Here is a 23,064-nt window from a genome sequence, read left to right on the forward strand (position 1 = left end):
GTACATCCAACAGTATGAAACATACTTCAAAACAATTCAAAGTCAAATCTTCCATGATAGCCATGTATGGATATGAGCAATGATGGAGGTTGTAGTACTTCTCTCTATCTTTTCAAAAGTCTCTGTCTGCAGAATCTAGGGCTAGCAATACGATTCTTGCAAACTCATCTGTAATTCCCAGATAAGGGTTACAAGATTAAGATACAGCTGTATTAGCAATACATAGTGTAGGGTAGAGATGCAGTTTCAATTTGGATCAAATTTATTTAGACCAAATAGAACCTTATTCCCGATTTCACTGAATTGCACACTTTTTGGGAAATTCAGTCATCTAATCAATATAAATGGTAAGATGTTAGACAGATTGTACATGCCGCAATGTCCGGTTTTCGTGTGATCCACTTTCACACAGTCACTATTTGGTCAGTATTTTTAAGCTAAACCTACGAGTGGAACTTAAAGAGAAAATCTATAATGGAAAGATTTGTGCCTCTCCTGTATTTTTGACCCACTCCTGATTTTTGCTTGCCAATACTAATGCAAAATACTAATCAGATATTGACTGTGTGAAAGTGGCTTTAACACATATCAATTATTGGCAAAGAGCATTCAGGAATGCTCATCCCTTATATTTGGCCCAATCCTCTGCCCTGTTAAAAAAAAGCCCTTACATAGAGTATTTTATTTTAATCAGGGAATGGGGTGAAGGTCATTAACAATTATAGACATACATGAATCTACAGTTAGAGACACCTAGATGATTTATGGGTCCCTCCCTTTAAGACATCAAGCGTATAATTGCTTCTCCCTAGATTCTATTTTCTGAGAAATGTTGTAAAGCAGCTGTGAAGATGCATCAGGACTGACACCAACTATTTTTAGAAGACCTGTATAAGGCGTCAAATTGATATACCTTGCAGCGCAGACACCTGGAACATTCACCTTCCTTACACTTTAGTGAATTAACCTCCTTGTCTCCGGACAAGAGCTTAGAATTTGGCATTGCTTCCATTCCTTTGTTGTGGTCTTTGCTGAATTTTAAGATATATTTTCTTGAGATTTTCTATGGACTGTCCAGATGCTATTATACATTCTATTTTAGTGTGCTCTTTTGGGCTGTTTTGTCTTTATTTGGTTTGATATCTCTTTCTCATGTCAACTTGTCATTGTAATTATTTTCCCGTTGAGTAACAGTTCAGTGAGTGGAAAACTTTCCTTTTATAGAAGATTTTTTTTTTTTAATGTTTTTTATAAAAAAAAAAAAAAACAATATGGCGAATGGAAGGTGAGCTATTAAAGAATTAAGAATTAATTATTAAGAATTGCACAGAGTGATGACTATTTTATGGTCAGGGTTGATTTTCCTCCAATTTAGTCTAAAATGGAGCTTTACCTTATTTCTTTACACATTTTCTAATTGTTGTTACTTGCAAACCATCAACAAGCAGGTTTAATGCTGTTGTCGGATCTTGTTGCTTTCTTTGTAATCTGATTATGAATTGTGTGAATACATAAAACAGCCTAAATTCTTAATGAATGAATATCTGATGCTCTGCCCTGATCCCCGGTCTAAAGGGTCCTTTTTCACGGGCTGAGAATTGAAAAGATTATAGCTGTGATTTTCATTAGTGATTGTGAGCCAAAACCAGAAGTGGAGTCTACACAGAGACAAGGTACAATGAATACATTTGCACCTATTCTGTGTCTTTGACCCACATCTGGTTTTGGCTCACAATCACTGATGGAAATCACTGACCAAACACTAGGAGCGATTTATCAAACTGGTGTAAAGGAAAACTGGCTTATTTTCCCATAGCAACCAGTCACATTCCACTTTCCATTTTCCAAAGGAACTCTGAAAAACAATAGGTGGAATCTGATTGGTTGATATGGGCAACTAAGCCAGTTCTACTTTACACCAGTTTTGACATATTCCCCCCACTGACTTTGTGAAAGTGACCTTACTCTGGGAACAAAGAAAATAATTAGGTCAACAATGAATGTATCTAGATATGTCCATTATGGAGCTTGGCTTTCTTTTTCTCTAACTATCTCAAATACTTTTGTTTACAGATAGAATTGTATATTTTTTTTTTAGGTTTGTGGTGGACCTTCCCAACCGGTTCAGCCAGTGGTACATCCAAAGCCTGTACAGCCCATTCAACATGTGATACACACCCCGATTCAACCTAGTTGCGCTGGCAGAGGTAAAATGGCCAAACTGCTAAATCCAGAAGAAATGACCTCAAGAGATTACTACTTTGATTCCTATGCTCATTTTGGAATTCATGAGGTAAGGAAAAACAATTATTTCATTTCGGTCAAAAGTAGCCTATACAGCCCTTCGTTCATTACAAGTATGTCCACAAGCATAGTTAGACTTTTCTTTAGGGTCCATTCACACATCCGTATGTGTTTTGCGGATCCACGGATCTGCAAAACACGGACACCGGCAATGTGCGTTTGCGGACCGCACAACGCGGGCACTATAATAGAAAATGCCTAATCTTGTCCTCAGTTGCGGACAAGAATAGGACATGTTCAATTTTTTGGGGGAACGGAATTGCGGACCCAGAAGCGTGGATCCGCATTTCCGGATCCAGACAGCACATAGTGTGGCCCCATAGAAATGAATGGGTCCGCAATTCCGTTCCGCAAAATGCGGAACAGAATTGCGGACGTGTGAATGGACCATTACATGGTGAAAAAGTTCAGTTTTCTGCTGTGTCAGAGTATGCCTGAAGTTGTAGTTTCCTGACATTTGCTAAGCCACAGGTTAGAGACCACTGAATGAATTATACTGAGACTAGACCTATCATACTGTAGTAAGAACCAGAGGTGCAGTTATAAGTGGTGCAGAAGTAGAAATCGAACCTGTGTCCTGGTGCTTGAGAGGTTCCAAAGGTTCCTCTGCCACATTAGAAAACACATAAGTATTATAAAGGGAACATGTTAAGTGAGGGCTGTTACAGACTTTACATTAGGGTACAAGGGCTTCAAGTTATGGCGTGAACAGTAGATGTCTGTAGATTTCAATGGATTATAAATGATTAGAAAGTATGCAGCTCAGGCCCCTTTACATCAAAGGAGCTTAAATGCAATGCCTTACACCAGTTTTCCTCAACTCCAGTCCTCAAGACCCACCTGCTGGTCATGATTTGAGAATTTCCCACACAATGAATGGTCCTGATGCATGGACATTAATACTATCACCTGCTCAATACTAAAGAAATCCTGGTGGGCCCCGAGGACTGGAGTTGAGGAACACTGCCTTACACCACTCAAAGTCTAAGGTCTAATATCTAGAGGGGTGTAGTTTCGAAATGAGGTCACTTATTTGGGTTTCCACTGTAGGTGTACTTCTCCTGATGATGATGAAGCCCCTAATTCACCGGGCTTCCAAGTTCGATCAGCTACATCATCATCATCATTGAGTACTGTCTGCATGTCACTGATGTCCTCCTCAACGGTCTCTGGGTCAGGAACCTCACCACTCGCAACACCAGCTACCATGCCACTCTCCTCATCACTACTTGCCTGCCTATAGTAGGAAGCGACGGATGTCTCCTCCACATATTGGCTGGCCAGGAGCTGCTGACTGTCCTCTAGTAGCTCGTCCTCGGTCTACAGTGGTGCTGAGCCCACAGCATATAATACTTCTCTGGCTGAGGGAACAGAAAAGGACAGAGGCAGGTTGAGGACAGGTGAGGGCACAGGGCCTGCTCGTGGGCCATACCAACTAAGGGTTGTGTCTGACGAACCCACCGACTCTTGGCTTGGGGTGTCTGATGTCATTTGGGATGAAGTGGATGACGGAGTCAACCATTCAAGAACCGTTGAGTTGCTGGTCAAGACACGACTGCTAGATTTCACTGGGAGCTCAGACCTCTCGCTGCAACGCCTGCTGCCACGCCCCTCTTACTCTGCTGTGATGCTGTGATCTGTGCCTGCACCGGAAACATTTAGGCTTCTGCCACTCCCCTGTGCAGGGCCTGGCACTTCTCTGTCTGAAATACTGTTACATCAAAAAATAAAAAAAATTCTGACTTCACCACACAACTGATATAAGCCCTTTTTTTCCCACTAATACACGCAAAAAAGGGCTGTCAATTTCTCACTTCACCACACAAAAGGCAAAAAAGGGCTTTAGAACTAGTGATGAGCGGCTGGGGCAATATTCGAATTCGCAATATTTTGCAGATATTTTGTAGAATATTCATCATATATTCGCAAATTCGAGATTATATTCTTGATTGTGAAAATCAGCAATGTAAAATACAGGCGCGGGTCACTTATGCTATATTTTTCGAGCTGGTATAAGTTTCCTGAGATTGGAGAAAATGATTGGCACGGCAGAACATTAGAATAGATTTATGTGCAGATAGAGTGCTCCAATATATTTGCTCTTGCAAATTTTTGCCAATAGTAAGGTGTAGGCAACTTTTCTATTGGTTGCTAGGGATGTTGCTAAGCTGTGACAAAGCCTTCTCATTGGCCCACAAGCTAGAAGAAGGGAGGTATGATCACCTGATGTGTACTGCGTAAAAAAAAAAAAAGAAGATTCAATTTTACGAATATGTAGTGCTATATTCAAAATATTTGTGAATTCTCGAAGTGCCGATATTTGTGATTAAAATTCGCTATTCGAATATTCGCGCTCAACACTATTTAGAACATATACCGTATTTTTCGCCCTATAAGACGCACCGGCCCATAAGACGCACCCAGGGTTTTTGAGGAGGAAAATAATAAGAAAAAAAAATTGTAACCAAAAGGTGTGCTTTTGGTGGGTTTTGAACTAATGGTCTGTGCATGACACTACAATGGGAGATCTGGGGATGGCACTGTTATGAGGGGATCTGTGGGTGGCACTGTTATGGGGGGATCTGTGGATGGCACTGTTATGGGGGGATCTGTGGATGGCACTGTTATGGGGGGATCTGTGGATGGCACTGTTATGGGGGGATCTGAGGGGGGCACTGTTATGGGGGGGATCTGAGGGGGGCGCTGTTATGGGGAATCTGAGGGGGGCACTGTTATGGGGGGGTGATCTGTGGATTGCACTGTTATGGGGGTGATCTGTGGATGGCACTGTTATGGGGGGGTGATCTGTGGATGACATTGTTAAGGGGGGTGATCTGTGGATGACATTGTTAAGGGGGTAATCTGTGGATGGCACTGCTATGGGGGGTGATCTGTGGATGGCACTGTTATGGGGGGTGATCTGTAGATGGCACTGTTATGGAGGGGGATCTGTGGATGGCACTGTTATGGGGGGTGGATCTGTGGGTGGCACTGTTATGGGGGGATCTGTGGATGGCACTGTTATGGGGGGATCTGTGGATGGCACTGTTATGGGGGGATCTGAGGGGGGCACTGTTATGGGGGGATCTAAGGGGGCACTGTTATGGGGAATCTGAGGGGGGCACTGTTATGGGGGGTGATCTGTGGATTGCACTGTTAAGGGGGTGATCTGTGGATGGCACTGTTATGGGGGGGTGATCTGTGGATGACATTGTTAAGGGGGGGTGATCTGTGGATGACATTGTTAAGGGGGTAATCTGTGGATGACATTGTTAAGGGGGTAATCTGTGGATGGCACTGTTATGGGGGGTGATCTGTGGATGGCACTGTTATGGGGATGATCTGTGGATTGCACTGTTATGGGGGGTGATCTGTGGATGGCACTGTTATGGGGGGTGATCTGTAGATGGCACTGTTATGGAGGGGGATCTGTGGATGGCACTGTTATGGAGGGGGATCTGTGGATGGCACTGTTATGGGGGGTGGATCTGTGGATGGCACTGTTATGGGGGGTGGATCTGTAGATGGCACTGCTATATATGTGTCACCCACAGATCCCCCACCCCATAACAGTGTCATCCACATATCCCCCACCCCATAATAGTGGCATTCACAGAGCACCCCCCCCATAACAGTGCCATCCACATATCCCCCACCCCATAATAGTGGCATCCACATATGCCCTAATATACCGGAGCTACGGTAAACCTGTTGGAGGGCCTGGTGTCATGCAAATACGGCGGGGCTGGTGTGGTCACTGTACTCCGGCCCGCCGCTTACTCACTGCTTTATTGCCTAAACATGTTATAATAATAGCTTTCATTGAAGTTCCGATCCCCAGCCCCATGTTAACTACTTACTAAATGTCCTGTAGCAGGCAGAGCAGGGCGGGCGGCCGGCCGGAACTCACTGATGTCACGTGCCTGTGCCGCCTACTTTATGAATAGTATTATAATAGTGGCATCCACATTTGCCCTAATATACCGGAGCTACAGTAAACCTGTTGGAGGGGCTGGTGTCATGCAAATGCGGCGGGGCCGGTGCGGTCACTGTACTCCGGCCCGCCGCTTACTCACTGCTTTATTGCCTAAACATGTTATAATAATAGCTTTCATTGAAGTTTGGATCCCCAGCCCCATCTTTACTACTTACTAAATGTCCTGTAGCAGGCAGAGCAGGGCGGGCGGCCGGCCGGAACTCACTGATGTCACGTGCCTGTGCCGCCTACTTTATGAATGAAGTAGGCAGCGCAGGCATGTGACATCAGTGAGTTACGGCCGCCCGCACTGCTCTGCCTGCTACAGGACTTTTAGTAAGTAGTACAGATGGGCTGGGGATCGGAACTTCAATGAAAGCTATTAATATAAAATGTAACTGCATCGGTGAATGGCAAATATATTTTTCTTTTGCCACTAATAGATGACAAAAAAGGCTTTAGAACATATAACTGCACCGCTGCATGGCAAATAGGCCCTTATTTTTTCCACATATACACCACACAACAGGTTTTAGAACATATAACTGCACCGCTGAACAGCAAATATATTTTTCTTGTTTCCACTTATACACTCCACAAAAGGCTTTAGAACATATAACTGCACTGCTGAACAGCAAATTGGCCCTTATTTTTTCCATTTATACACAACACAAAAGGATTTAGAACATATAACTGCACTGCTGAACGACAAATATATTTTTCTTTTTTCAACTTATACACGACACAAAAAGATTTAGAACATATAACTGCACCGCTGAACGGCAAATATATATATATTTTTTCAACTTATACACTTTACAAAAGGCTTTAGAACATATAACTGCACTGCTGAACGGCAAATATATTTTTCCTTTTTCCACTTCTACAATCCACAAAAGGCTTTAGAACATATAACTGCACCGCTGAATGGCAAATAGGCCCTTACTTTTTCCACTTATACATGACACAAAAGGCTTTAGAACATATAACTGCTTTGCTGAATGGTAAATATATTATTCCTTTTTCCACAATCCACAAAAGGCTTTAGAACATATAATTGCACCTCTGAATGGCAAAATATATTTTTCTTTTGCCACTTATACATTCCACAAAAAGAAAAAGGCTTTAGAACATATAACTGCACCGCTGAACGGCAAATATGCCCTTATTTTTTTCCACTTATATACGACACAAAAGGCTTTAGAATATAAAACTGTACCGCTGAATGGCAAATATATTTATCTTTTTTCCACTTATACACTCCACAAAATGCTTTAGAACATATAACTGTGCCACTGAACGGCAAACATATATTTTTTTCCCCACTTATACACTCCACAAAATGGCTTTAGAACATATAACTGCACCGCTGAACGTCAAAATTATTATTATTTTTGTGCCAGTAATACACACCAAAAAGAGCTCTAATTTTCGCACTTTACCACACAACGGCTAATAAGCCCTTTTTCCCTACTAATACAAGCCAAAAAATGCTTCAGAACATATAACTGCACTGCACAAGGGCAAATAAGACGGATAAATATTTCCTGTAATAAACCCTGTTAATGGCTGTATCAAACAGCATTTGCACCTTAATAACAAGAATGTTTTGCTGGAATTACAGAGCTGTAGGTTGGCAATTTGGATCTCCAGTTAGTGCAGCAAGGTGTATTAGGATTGTTCATATTACCCAGGCTGTAACCTTGCCTACTGAACTCTGTTTTACATAAATGCCGTGGAATAATTCCTCCCTATCCTTTCCCTACAGCTTGAATAATCTTTCCCTGAACTTGTAAATCTTTTTTTTAGCACAATGAAGTCTTTCCTAGCATTGTCCCTAGCGCCTGCTGCCGTCTCTCCCTGCACTAAGTACACTGTAAAATGGCAGAATCCAAGATGGCTGAGACTATTTATAGGGCTGTCACATCACAGGGCTGGCTGGCTGCTGATTGGCTGCATGCATGGAAATATGGGTGATCCCGCGTTCCCAGAGTTCCTTTCTCCATGTCCTCACACGTGGAGCAGCCATTTTAGGAAAAAATGCAATCGAATTCCAATTCGTCAACTTCAAATCACTCATCTCTATTTATCATGACATACTCAATATGGTGGTACAAATTTTATCATTTATTAACACGTTCAGAGCAAAGTGCTTCCGGGTCAACCCCTGTCACGGGCATTGCTAGGTTAAAACATTCGGGTCCTGGGCCCCTGATGTTTTGTCCCAGGCCCCGAATGTACTGCCTTCCAGCTAGATACAACTGTATTGCTGTCCTTAGGACGGCAATACAATTTAATCTAATGCACTGGAAGAGCTGAAGGACCTGTTATGACATCACAGGTCATGTGACCAATAAAACAGGCAGCGGTTGAGTAGGACCTGCGATGATGTCACCATCATGTGACCAGTACAGGAGAGGACGGCAGTGAAGAGTGTCCTGGGGGAAGAAGCTTTGGTGATGTCTGCCACATGAGGAGAGGTAAGTAAAGGGAGAGGCAGAGGAATGGTTGTGGTTATTTAACTGGGACTGTATGTTAGGGCTGAAGGGAGGGATGTTATTTACATGGGACTGTGTGTTGGAGGTGCTTGGCAGGGGGACATGTTATTTACATGGGACTGTATATTGATGGCGGCTTTAGGAGTGAGTGATGTTACTTACTTGGGACTGAATGTTTGAGGAAGCTGGGTGAAGTTATTTACATTGGACTGTATGTTGAAGGTTGCTGTGGGAGGGGATTATGTTATTTGCATGGGACTGTATGTCGGAGGAGGCTGGGGGAGGCGGTGATATTATTTACTTGGGACTGTATGTTGATGGCGGCTGTGGGAGGGAATTATGTTATTTACATGGGACTGAATGTTACAAGGGTCTGAGGGAGGGAGTGGTGTTAGTTACATGGTACTGTATATTGAAGGTGGCTGTTGGGGGGGAATTATGTTATTTACATGGGACTGAATGTAGGGGGGTGATGTTTACATGGGATTGCATTTTGGGGGTGGCTGTGGAAAGGGTGATATTATTTACTTGGGACTGTATGTTGAAGGCGGCTGGGAAGGAAGTGATGTTATTTACATGGGACTGTATTTTGGAGGGGGCTATAGATAGAGAGGAATGTTATTTACATCGGACTATATATTGGAGGGGGCTAAAGAGATGGTGTGATGTTATTTACATGGGACTGTATGGTGGAGGGAGGGATATAACTACAGGGGGCACTGCAAATTCACATTATAGACGTCCTTATTAATACTGGGGGCTCTATAGGAGGGCCTTCTTTCTACTGAGGGGTCTGTAGAGAGCTTTATTACCACTGGGGGCTTTGTGAGGATATTATTAATACTGGAGGGCTCTTCTATTAATGGGGGCACTGTACGGGGCAGTATTACTAATGAGGGCATTCTTGGGGAGCGTTATCACGGTTGGGGGCATTATTACTAATGAGGGCATTCTAGAAGGGAATTACTATTTTGTTGGGACTATGAGGAGCACTATTACTATGGTGGCACTTATTTTTCTTCAGGATAGTATTTGGGGGTATTGAGGAGCACAACGAGCGGCAGGATAACACAGTGGGGACTCCAGGTTGGGGAAGAGGATAGAAATGTGAGAAAGCTAAGATGTCGGTGTGTCACACTCTGCAGAGACGAGGTGCGACGGAAAGAAGTTCTCCAGATGGAAAGGAGAAGATGATGACAGAGAAGATCTACATCGGAGGAGCTGTCACCTGGGAGGCACTGGATGTGACAGGTATGTGCTGCTGTATAGCAAGTACAGCAAAATGCGGTGTGTGTGTGGGGGGAGGGGGAAACGACTTAGAGAACTGGGCCATATTCATTGGGGCTTGGGCCCCGAATCTTTTGAGACTCTAGCAGCGCCCCTGACCCCTGTGATGTCACATGTTTTGGGCTTTAAATGTTTGGCTTGCACATGTGTATGTACAGTATGCTTGAAGAAGGCTGAGTGTCAGCCGAAACGTTGCATGTATTTGGTTTATATGATTACTACTATGGATTAAAGAATCCCATCATCACAACTGTCCTCATCTTTTAGTTTTTTGTAGAATTTCAGGATAAATTCAATTAGCCACAAAGCCGAATTTCCTCAGTGCTTCATGGTAGCGAATCTATTTAACCTGAAATAGTTAAAAAAATAAATAAATCATACTTACCTCCTCCATTTGCTTGCGACGGGCCGGCCGCCGCCATCTTCAGCAAAGATCTTGGCTGAAATCCTGTGCGTGGTGATGTATGACGTCACCACGCCGGCCATCGTGATGACATCATCTTGGGCCATAGGAGATTTCTCGCAAGATCTACAGGCAAGATTGTGGCGGCCGACCCGTCGCAATTAAATGGAGGTGGTAAGTATGATTACATTTTTTAATGTTAATTTTACACTGTATTATTACTCTCAGATGCCACGATCATGTATGAATGCGGCATTTGAGGGGTACAATGATGGGGAGAAGCGCTATCGCAGCTCCCTGTCATAAAACCCATTACTTACAAAAAATGCTCTTCGTGATGAACTAATTTGTGCCAAAGCGAATTATTTTGGCAAAGCAGCCAATTCGAATTTTCTAAAACTTTGTTTTTTTCTATTTCCGACACCCAGCATCCCCTGGTTTACGGAGGATAGGTCATCAATTTCTAAAAGCTGGAATACTCTTTTGAAGAAGGTTTCTGTGCTAGGCAGCCTTTTTATTCCTTGTTTTAGTCCTTTAAGGGCTTTTCTCATCACACAATGTTCATCTGATCACCTTGGATCCAGCGCCAGAAATGCCCAACAAACAGCTGAGGGAAGTGTTGGCCAGTCAGACAAATGTAGTATTACACAATTGCCATTCTAGTGCTTGTTGGAAACTCTTTTCTCTGGCGCCGTACTTCTGTTATACCTCTTGAAAATGTATTATTAAATCAGAGACGAGGGCCAGATTAGGTCATCAGCGAATCTGTATCTGTAACTAAAAATGTACAGTCTGTACAGAACTGTAATTACTCCTAATTCCCAACAGAATAAATGACATTTCTCATACTGCGCAGCAATTACTTAATATAATAGCTGAGTTAAACTCCACTTAAAGGGAACCAGTCAGCATGAAAAAGTAATCCAAAACTACAACTCCCATCATTCCCTGATAGCTGTAGTATGCCCAGGCATGATGGGAGTTGTAGTTTTGCAACAGTTGGAGGGCCACGAGTTTTACATCCCTGGTATACAGAGATAGCTGATAGGACCGCCTCTTTAAAGCCCAGAGGAAGAACAGATGTAAATGAATAAATTACAAATTATACTAAAAAAAATTCCTTAAAAACTTATGCATCAATCTGCTCAGCTCCTCCTGCTCTATAGCATACTGCCTTCAGCTCAGATACCGTGTTTAACCTGGCAGGTTCCCTTTAAAAGGAATTTAAAGGTGATGCTTGAGAAAAAAAAAAATAATCAATATCTCTAACATTTTGAATGAACTAATAAATTGAATATATGATAGCACTCTGATCTTATTACTTTAGTTTGTATTCATTCTAAGTCTTTATTTGAATAATTTCAGTGGAATTCCCACAGAGGCTTTCATGGTCCTAGTTCTAAAGCATTAACTCTAGAGGGTTCACACAGCGTAAAATACATGTTGGAAAAATAAGACGTGTATTTGCCTCGGGAGAAATCTAAGGCTGACTCTCAGACTTCTGCTGCAGATTTATAAATTGAATAATGTGTATCTGACCCCATTCAAAGGGACTAAACCCCAGTTGGATGCCTGCTCTGGTTTTGATGCAAGTAGGAACACTTCACTTCCTGAGACAGTTTTGAAATCTGCACTGAAAAAATCCACACTATAGTAATGAGCTTTCTTCCCTTTATTTCTGCTGGGACCTCTAATAGCTTCATAGACTCTAAGGGTTATCATTATTTATTATTGCTTACCTAGAAACTTCCTCCTTAAATGTCTTTGGGTGAATTCACACTTTCAGCGTGTGTTTGACGATTGGACCTGGAACGTTCACGGCACATATGTCAAATGTATACATAGGCCCTTATCCACTCAACAATGGCCTAAAGAGTGTCTTTTTGGCCTCCAACATGGTATATATGTCAGGATGCCTTTATTTTCAACTGCTGCGCTATTCCATGCAAAGGTGTCCCACAAAACATATACTGTATACCGCACAAAATGCGTTTGCTTAAACATAGGAGACAACATCAATTTATACCTTAGAGTTGTATGTCCAGAAATTCCCGATCTATACCTCCACTGTATAGTTTGAAGTGTTAATAGACCCCTAGGCTCTGTTCACATCACAGTTAGATACCTACGTTGGAGGTATACGTTGGATCCCCTGATGTATACCTTTGACAGACAACTGCTACATATCCCACTGTATGTATAGGCATACAGTGTGATACCTGTTAATGGGCTCTCGATGTTGGATAAATTGTGGTCACCAAGCTTGAGGAACAGCCCAGGGCCTTTGGGCCACTTAATCCGCCCATGACAGTATGTGTTTTTATGGAATCGCCTATACTATAGCTAGGGCAGAACATGGATGTCATGGAACCATGAACCAGACGTACAACAAGAGATAAGTGGAAATAAGAAGGCTTTATTGAAAAACAAGCTGTAAGGCAAAAGTCCAAACGGATGGCTAAACCGAAGCAGGGTCTTGCGAAGCCAGAGGTCAGGAACCAGAAGGGTAGTCAGACGAAGCCTGGATCGGGAACCAGCAGGGTAGTCAGATGAAGCCTGGATCAGGAACCAGCAGGGTAGTCAGACGAAGCCAGGATCAGGAACCAGAAGCAGCAGCAGTCTTAGAAGCATGTGAACACAGGAGGACCAAGCAAGGAACTGAAGCCACAGACCTCCTATATATATGAGCTAGGCATCCAGCTCCTCCCAGTGGGAAGGAGAAGCCGCAGGGTGGGAGGCTACAAGAAACCCAGAAACCAAGATGGCCGCCAGCACATGTCAAACGAAGGAGAACAGCAAGAAGGTAAGACCATGACAGTACCTCCCCCTCAAGGGCCCCTCCTCCGCGGAGTAAAGAACGGTTTCTGAGGGAAGCGTGCGTGGAAGGCTCGGAGCAAGGCAGGAGCATGGACATCCGCGGAGGGAACCCAGGAACGCTCCTCTGGACCATAACCACGCCAATGAACCAAAAACTGCACCCGACCGCGGACCAGGCGTGAGTCCAGGATATTGCTCACCTCATACTCCTCACGATTGCCCACTTGGACCGGACGAGGCCGAGGAACCGAGGAAGTGAAACGATTACACACCAGTGGCTTCAACAGGGAGACATGAAACACGTTGGAGATCCGCATGCCAGGAGGAAGCGCAAGGCATAGGCTACCGGGTTTACCCTGCGAAGCACTCGGAAGGGACCAACAAAGCGAGGCGCCAGCTTGGGAGTGGGCACTCGAAGGTTGAGGTTGCGGGTGGACAACCATACGCGGTCTCCGACCTGGTAGGAAGGAGCGGGCGCTCGTCTGCGATCAGCCTGGAGTCTCTGGCGCTGCGCAGAGACCTCAAGGGACCTCTGGATCTGTACCCAAGAAGCACGTAGGACGGAAAGGTGATCCTCCACAGCCGGAATATCCTGGGGAGAGAATACCTCCGGTAACACGGCAGGTTGGAACCCATAATTGGCCATGAAGGGAGACGTCCCAGAGGAAGAGTTCACCGCCGTGTTCCTGGCAAACTCAGCCCAAGGCAGGAGGTCAACCCAATTGTCTTGGTGATCGGAGACATAGCAACGAAGGAATTTCTCCAAGGCCTGATTGGATCGTTCTGCGGCCCCATTGGACTGAGGGTGGTAGGCCGAGGAGAAAGAGAGATGAATCCCCAACTGGGAGCAAAAGGCGCGCCAGAACCTGGACACAAACTGACTCCCCCGATCCGACACAATCTCCTTGGGCAAACCGTGCAACCGGAAGACCTCCCTGGCAAAAATCGTGGCCAACTTTTGTGCAGAGGGTAACCTCTTGAGAGGAACACAGTGGCACATTTTGGAAAACCGATCCACAATCATGAGAATGACCGTATGGCCTCGGGATGCAGGGAGGTCCACAATGAAATCCATCCCCAGGTGTGACCATGGACGCTCCCCGGTGGCTATGGGTTGCAAAAGGCCCAACGGAAGGTGCCGAGGGGACTTACTCTGGGCACAAACGGAGCATGCCGCTACATATGCGGCGATGTCGGAACGTAGAGAAGGCCACCAGAACAGACGTGAAACAGCCCAGGACAGCTGATTCTTTCCAGGATGCCCCGCGGCCTTGGAGTTATGGTAGGTTCGCAACAACCGAGTGCACAACTCCTCAGGCACAAAACATCTGCCGTTGGGTCTCCCAGAGGGAGCACCAGATTGAGCCGCCAAAATCTGCTCACCCAGGGGAGAGGTCAGGCTGGTGCGAATGGCGGCCAGGATCTGATTCGGAGGTATGACCGAAGTCGGAATCGACTCCTCCCCGGACAGCTCGGAGTACTGCCGTGATAAGGCATCCGCTCTGATGTTCTTGGAACCGGGTAGGTAGGAGACCACGTAATTAAAGCGTGACAAGAACAGAGCCCATCTGGCCTGACGTGGTGTCAATCTCTTGGCCTCAGAGAGGTAGGTCAGATTCTTGTGGTCCGTCAGGATGAGAACCGGAACCACCGAGCCCTCGAGCAAGTGCCTCCATTCTTTAAGGGCCTGCACGATGGCCAATAACTCCCTGTCACCAATCTGATAGTTGCACTCCGCGGAAGACAGTTTCCGGGAGTAAAACCCACAAGGAAGCAGAGGACCCTCTGGTGTTCTACGCTGAGACAGAAGGGCGCCTACTCCCGTCTCAGACGCGTCCACCTCGAGGACAAAAGGCAACCCAGGGTTGGGATGCGACAGAATCGGAGCCGACACAAAGGCGGACTTTAGAGCCTCAAAAGCTCGGAGCGGCCAGACCTGGGGATTCCTGCCCTTCCTGGTCAGATCCGTGAGAGGCTTGGCTAGCATGGAAAAGTCCCTGATGAACTTCCGATAATAATTGGCGAAGCCCAAAAAGCGCTGCAGGGCACGAAGACCACTGGGCTGAGGCCACTGTAAGACAGCCGAAACCTTCTCAGGATCCATGGAGAACCCCTCAGCGGAAATGATGTAACCTAAGAAGGTTACCTGGGATCGGTGAAACTCGCATTTCTCAAGCTTACCGAACAGCTTGTTCTCTCGTAACCGTTGCAACACTCGTCTGACATCCAGAATGTGGGCCTCCATGGATTCAGAATATACCAAGATGTCATCCAAATAGACCACCACACACTGCTGCAACAGGTCACGGAAAACATCGTTGATGAATTCCTGGAAGACTGCGGGCGCATTGCACAACCCAAAGGGCATAACCAAGGATTCATAATGACCGGTCCTGGTGTTAAACGCGGTCTTCCACTCATCACCCGCCTTGATCCTTACCAGGTTATATGCCGCCCTCAGGTCGAGTTTGGTAAAGACCGTGGCCCCTTTGAGGCGATCGAACAGTTCGGAAATCAAGGGTATCGGGTAAGCGTTCTTGATCGTGATGCGATTGAGACCCCTGTAATCGATGCAAGGCCTCAACTCACCGCCCTTCTTTTTCACAAAGAAAAATCCAGCCCCTGCCGGGGACGAGGATTTGCGAATGTGTCCGCGTGAAAGCGCCTCCCTGACGTACTCCTCCATGGCCTCATTCTCCGCTACCGACAGTGGATAAACTTTGCCACGAGGAGGAACGGCACCAGGTTGTAACTCTATGGCACAATCGTATGGGCGGTGCGGAGGTAGGGCAACCGCACGCACCTTATCGAATACATCCCGGTACTCCTCGTATTCAGGAGGCAACAGAGAGTCCGAGGAAGTACACAGCAACTTGACAGGCCCATGGATGCAACTAGCCCCACACTGCGGTGACCACGAGAGGATCTCGGCCGATCTCCAATCGAAAGTCGGATTATGCTTCTGGAGCCAGGGGTACCCCAAGACCACCGAGTAGTGTGGAGACTAAATAACCTGGAGACAGACCGACTCTCTGTGAACGGCAGCAATGGCCATCCCCACTGGAAGGGTCTCCTGAGTCACGTGTGGCGGCAGAAGGGGTCTGCCGTCTATCGCCTCAAGAGCCAGTGGGGAACCTCGAGGCTGCAGAGGAATGGAATTGGCGGCAGCGAACACACTATCAATGAACAAACCACCAGCACCAGAGTCCACCAACGCCTGGGTCGTCACCGAGCCCCCGACCCAGGAGAGGACAACAGTAATCAGTGGTTTGTCAACTCGAAATAAATGCCCACCTGGTTAAGGAAACCTCGGCACTGAGTTGGCTCTCCCCCAAAGCGCTGTGGAAGGGGGGCAGAACCGGTCATACCCCGAAACACCGCAGGCGCAGCAACAGGTGTCGGGGTAGACTCTGGCGCAACAACCGGAGCGGCAGTAGGAGCGGGCCCAGGAGCGACAACCGACCCATCGGCAACGGAAGCTAAATGAGCCGTGCGTTCAAGCAGGGTTTGCAACGCCACAGCGAACCGACCCAACAGGTGATCCTGCTGATCAAGTCTGGCAACCAGCGTAGGTAGCGAGGATGGCCCTGTACCGTCAGAATTCATGGCTTGGTCCTAATGTCATGGAACCATGAACCAGACGTACAACAAGAGATAAGTGGAAATAAGAAGGCTTTATTGAAAAACAAGCTGTAAGGCAAAAGTCCAAACGGATGGCTAAACCGAAGCAGGGTCTTGCGAAGCCAGAGGTCAGGAACCAGAAGGGTAGTCAGACGAAGCCTGGATCGGGAACCAGCAGGGTAGTCAGATGAAGCCTGGATCAGGAACCAGCAGGGTAGTCAGACGAAGCCAGGATCAGGAACCAGAAGCAGCAGCAGTCTTAGAAGCATGTGAACACAGGAGGACCAAGCAAGGAACTGAAGCCACAGACCTCCTATATATATGAGCTAGGCATCCAGCTCCTCCCAGTGGGAAGGAGAAGCCGCAGGGTGGGAGGCTACAAGAAACCCAGAAACCAAGATGGCCGCCAGCACATGTCAAACGAAGGAGAACAGCAAGAAGGTAAGACCATGACAATGGACCAGTTGTCAGCTTGGGGGTGCCCTGGCCAAGGGATTTAGGATACCAGAAAGCTCTGAAAGAAACCAGTTCACCAGAAAGCTTCTTCTATATAGAGAATCCCTCTACAAATGTCACCCCCAATAACCATTTTATTAAGCCTTTATTTTAGATGGAAAAAATCAATTTGCTTTAAAATGCAATTGTCTAGGGAAGTGTTCTTAGACATTGCAATTATTCGTTGGTGAAGGCTGAAACCTTGGGAATAGATCTAAAATGAAGGCAAAAAGTTGGCACCGTACATTGCTACCTACTTTTAATTATTTTATGCGCATGGGAATACATGGAATTAGTCTTTTGCATGATTTTTATGTCAACTCTTTTGGAAAGAATCTCTTTCCAAAATACATTGAATGAAGGTCCAGAGATGTCTTTGATTTGTGGTTGACTTTAATGTTTCCTTATATACCAAGTAAGCAAGCTCACACCAAGATAGATGCAGTGCTTGATAAAGGGCTTTAGGGTACTTTCACATTAGCGTTTTATCCTAATGCATTCTGAATGGAGAGCATTCCGTTCAGGATGCATCAGGATGTATTAGTTCGGTTCCTCTTTTGTTTTTTTGGACGGAGAAAATACCACTGCATGCTGCAGTTTTCTCTCCGGCCAAAAATACTGATCACTTACCGGAATGCCGGATCCGGCATTAATTTACATTGAAGTGTATTAGTGCCGGATCCAGCATTAAGTGTTCCAGCAAAACGGATCCGGCTTTCAGGTCTGCGCATGGGTCAGACCTTTAAAAATGCAAAAAAATTATAATAACGGATCCGTAATAATTAATTTCCAGAAGACACCGGAGAAACGGATCCGGTATTTCAATGCATTTTTTCAGACAGATCCGGATCCGTGTGACAAATGCCATCAGTTTGCGTCCAGATTGCCGGATCCAGCAGGCAGTTCCAGCAACGCAACTGCCTGCCGGAATCCTCTGCCGTAAGTATGAAAGTACTGTTAGTCTGAAATGTTGCCACATGTTTACAAAAGGGTTTCCAGCTTTTTTTGTTCACCACCCATCCACCGGACCTGTAAGGGGAAGAATACTTACCTGCTCCCTTCCACTCAATTCCTGCACCTTTAGTCCACCACTGTATTCACTGTGCTGGCCAGAAGTAAGAGTATCTCTTAGTGCAAAATATAATTTATGGTACATCCAACAGTAGAAGTACAAAATGCTTCTTTGTTCATCAGCTGATGAGGCATGGTGGCTGGTTATGTGGCAATTAAATGACACTTGGGTATAGGTTTCCATGGTAGGGTACAGGCCTGGTGTTTGGCTGGCCTGGAAGAGGTCTAGATAATTGGGTGTCTGAACCATAGTCCTTCCCCTGCAGTAGGGACTGTAAAGCTGTGATTTTGCTGATCACTGAGCTGTCTAGACACACTGAAGCTTCTTTGGAACAGCTTTTTCAATTCTGGCTTTTTTCTTGGAATGATTGTATCACAGGAGCACTTGTTAAGTTTGCTAAGAGTAGGAGCCCTGGTATGCGCTTGCTCTCTCTCTCTCTCTCTGCTGTCTCTCTGGAACTTCCCCTACTGGCAGAAAGTAGGACCAGCCCACTCTTACCAAGATGGGAGGAACAAGGTGGTTAGCGCTGTTCCTGCCAACCATTGCCAACCACACGTCTTTTGCTGATGTACACAGCAGGAACATATAAAACAAATACGCAATATACAACAATATTGCAGATACCCCCGGTCTGGGGTACTGTACAAGCGGGGACCAGAGGGCAGTAAAAGCAGCAGCATACCAAAGAAGCCAGAACTGAGCGGTTGGAAGCAGATAAGTATGGGGGAAGGGGTGGTAGTTGAACAAACAAGCTTTAAAAAGCTGGACAACCCCTTTAATAAAATGTCTGCACTGCATTTACCATAGGGTGTCCTGTCTTACTTTGTATATTGTGGAATGTTGCTGTGTCTTAAACAGTGGGACCCCTGGCATGAGCACCCCAAACCCAGAACTTTTAAGAAGTTCTTTCACAAGTAATGTTGAATGTTTCACTATGGGATATCCTATGGTATAGAAAGGTGAAAGGTGAAAAGATCATTTCCACTTTTTTATCCCATAGGGAAACACAGCAGTTATTAGCGGGTCACTCTCTGTCATCATGAAACCCTAACCTCTCCTAATGTATGCTACCATAGCAAAGCTTCGAGATCTGCAACTCTCTACCATATAGCTGCATACATCATCCATAACTGTTTTGGCATATGTTGGGTCAATTGTTGCAACAATTAAGGGAGCATTTCGGTATGTCAAATGCGGGAAAAAGAGAAATGTGAAAACAGCCTGGCCAGAATTCCTGTATGAACTTAAAAGTTAATAAAAAAATAAATAATATATAGCAGTTTAATATGATTCCCAGAGCTGGAGCTTGAAGGGGTCTACAGGTCCCTACTAGGACATATATTTAGAAACCATTACTTTCAGCACAAAAATACCTAGAAGTGTGCATGCTACATGAGCATATGTAATTTCAATTATTTGGATGAGAGGAGCATTAACTTTTTAAACCTTATTTACTAATGATTTTTTTTTTTTTTACTAATGAATTATTTTTTTTGTAGGAAATGTTGAAAGATGAAATTCGCACATTGACGTACAGAAACTCGATGTATCACAATAAACATGTGTTTAAGGATAAAATTGTCTTGGATGTTGGTAGTGGGACTGGAATTCTCTCCATGTTCGCAGCAAAGGCTGGAGCAAAGAAAGTATACGGGGTGAGTAAAATCTTATCAAATTTCAAGCCGTACTCTAAAACCGAGGGCTTAAAGGGAACCTGTCACCGGGATTTTGTGTATAGAGCTGAGGCCATGGGTTGCTAGATGGCCGCTAGCACATCCGCAATATCCAGTCCCCATAGCTCTGTGTGCTTTTATTGTGTATAAAAACCGATTTGATACATATGCAAATTAACCTGAGAGGAGTCCTGTCCCTGGCTCATCCCACACACAGGACTCATCTCAGGTTAATTTGCATATGTATCAAATCGTTTTTTTTACACAATAAAAGCACACAGAGCTATGGGGACTGGGTATTGCGGATGTGCTAGCGGCCATCTAGCAACCCATGTCCTCAGCTCTATACACCAAATCCCGGTGACAAGTTCCCTTTAAACTTGATTATCGTGATTTATTCAGAAATAAAAAGAGATGCTTAGCAATTTCTCAAAGTAAATTTATACTAAACATAGAATGCAGTCAAACCTTTTTAAATGTATTAAATTATATTTATTAAAAGAATTGTATGAGATATCTGTTTTTCTTCCACAAGAGTCCAAGGGCTGTGTTGGTATTATAGCTCAGCCCTATTCACTTGGTCTGCAATAACATGCACAGCCCATGGACAATAGTGGCAATGTTTCAGGAAAAAATACACTTTTTCAGCTTTTTTTGACCCAGCAGGGAGGAAAAGAGAGGTGGAGGAGTAGTGTGAGGTGGTGGTAGTACTCATGGTAGCGACTGTCCTGTTCTCTTGCTCCCGGAACTGTTCACAGTGAAGAGGGGGTACCTAGTATTAATATTCCTTGGGCACAGCCAGGTTAGGGTCTCCTGTCTGATGCATGGTGGGGTGCACTTGATGTTGCTGATGGTGAGGCGCAAAGACAGGTAGATGCAGTTTAACTCACAGGGCCAGATTTATAAATGTATCTGCAGCAAAAAGTTGTATAAATCAGCAATATTTGGTGCACCTAGGTTTTCCACTTTTTTTGACATGCTCGATAACGGGATGTGCTTAGCAGAAAGTGAACAGAGCTTTGGGAGAAAAGACAGTGGAGCCTAAGATGTGCCATTTTGTGCCGAAATTTAGCCACATTTCTGATGTACAAATTAGTCTCCAAGCCAACCAGTAGTTGGAAAAGAATCAGAGAAAGGTATCTATCCCAGTACAAGATTTATCAGGAAGCCTGAGTCCCTGGTGCAGGTCACTTCATCTGGTTATGCCATCTATAGGAGTAGTAAAATCTGGGCTACAGTCTTTACTGAATTGGATAGTGCAAATCTGTTCCACATGTAAATGGATGTTTTTTAACAGTTCCAAAATCACATCAGGTTCTGAGGCTGAATCACTGTCTCCGGAGCCCCCCACAGAGATATGCTTTCGTGTGTAATAATACCTAATGTTCCAATGCAGCTGAAGGGTGCAATTCCTCACAAAACATCTACAATTCTCACTCTAGAGTGTAGACCCCGAAAATAAGCACTTGCCAGCTGCCATAATTGAGACAGAAGCCTTTAGAGTAACTCAAGGCTGTGAAGTCCAGTAGCCTTAGACAAGCATTACCTTTACAGACTTTGCCCATGCACACCCTCTTTTTTGGCTGCTCAACCCTCTAAAGGATTCTGATCTACAATCCTTCTTTGGGATCTTTTCTAGCCTTCTCACTGAGTCCCTAACGTGGTCTGAGGCTGCTACAGGACTGGAGATGATGGTCACACTTCTGCCTAGAACCAACCAACCCACTTCACAGGAAAGAGCCCAAGGGTTTAGGCTTTCCTAGAGACAGTTGGTAAGGGACTGGAATTAACCCTGTGATTCAGTCTGAAGTACTGTACATACTGTACAAATAATATGGCATAGTATAGCACATTTTTAAACATTAAAGGGTTGTGCAAGATTGAAAGAGGTTTTAGTCAACCCCCCAATTGGCATGACCTGTAAAGGGAAGCTTAATTACCTACTTCCCAGTGCAGACTCCCTGCTCCTTTTCCTCCCAGCCGGCGATGCTCTGCTGTGCTCCCTTGCTGGAAACATCCGATTTAACGCCACCTGCAGCCAATTACTGACTGCAGTGGTGACTGGTTTCCCTTACGTCATGACAAATTATCACATAACGCAAGCGAATCTGGTCATCGGTCATCGGAGCTGGAAATATTCTTTCATATATACTGCCCACCTATAAGCCCTAGGTTCTCAACCTTTGGTATGTGTATACCACATTATATGCAGTGGGCCCAGGAGAGGTGAGAGGAGTGGAGGACAGAAGTGTTGGTAGCAATGATGGTTGTAGTAGCTACTTACGGCAGTGGTCCTCACTCTGGCGTTCCCAGGGGCCGTGCAGTAATGGGAAGGGTGGCCCTTTCCTTCTTTTTGCAGAACGCCCTGGTTTTGGGGCTCCTGTCTGGTGTGAGGAGGGGTGCCCTTAGTGGAGATGAGTTTTTGAGGTGCAAGGCAGGGTTCCCTAAAGTGTGAGATAATGATGAGGCCAGTTTAATGGTATAACAGAGCTTTACTGGCAATCAAAGTTCCAATAGCGTATTCAAAGCAGTTGTCAGAGTTCATACTTGGCATGGACCAGTAGACCTTTCATAGCTTTGCACTTTCCCAGTTCTTACAGTTCTCACTCCTACAAAGTAGTTCATAAGCCAATTTTCCCTCTCTAGAACAATCTTCCTCACACTGCAGTTTCTTCTCTACAGTTAGCATCCAGAAATAGGGGTGCAACACCACACTCGCAGCTTTCTGCACTCTCACTTTAATTAGGTAATTGTACAATGTGATACTAGAGGTTTCCACTGCTGGATGCAGCAGATCCACAGTCTGCCTCTAAAGCAGGTCCAGACTCCCAAAACCTTTTATCTCCTGGACAAATTAGCTGTGGAGCCCATAAGCCTCTTAGACAATTCATCTCCACACCTCCTCTCAACACCGGTAT

The 23,064-nt window shown here is 45.1% G+C and overlaps 1 protein-coding gene across 1 annotated transcript in view; it reads left to right on the top strand.

Moving 5' to 3' along the window:
- PRMT8 (protein arginine methyltransferase 8) overlaps positions 1 to 23,064 on the top strand; it is a 285,445-nt gene that overhangs the window by 96,255 nt on the left and 166,126 nt on the right. The window contains exons 2-3 of the mRNA XM_044277941.1: positions 2,099 to 2,293; positions 19,973 to 20,128. Of these exons, the coding sequence (XP_044133876.1) occupies positions 2,099 to 2,293; positions 19,973 to 20,128 (351 nt within the window). The remainder of the gene's footprint in view (positions 1 to 2,098; positions 2,294 to 19,972; positions 20,129 to 23,064) is intronic.

This window comes from Bufo gargarizans, chromosome 2 (assembly GCF_014858855.1).
Source record: "Bufo gargarizans isolate SCDJY-AF-19 chromosome 2, ASM1485885v1, whole genome shotgun sequence".
Taxonomy (NCBI): Eukaryota; Metazoa; Chordata; class Amphibia; order Anura; family Bufonidae; genus Bufo; species Bufo gargarizans.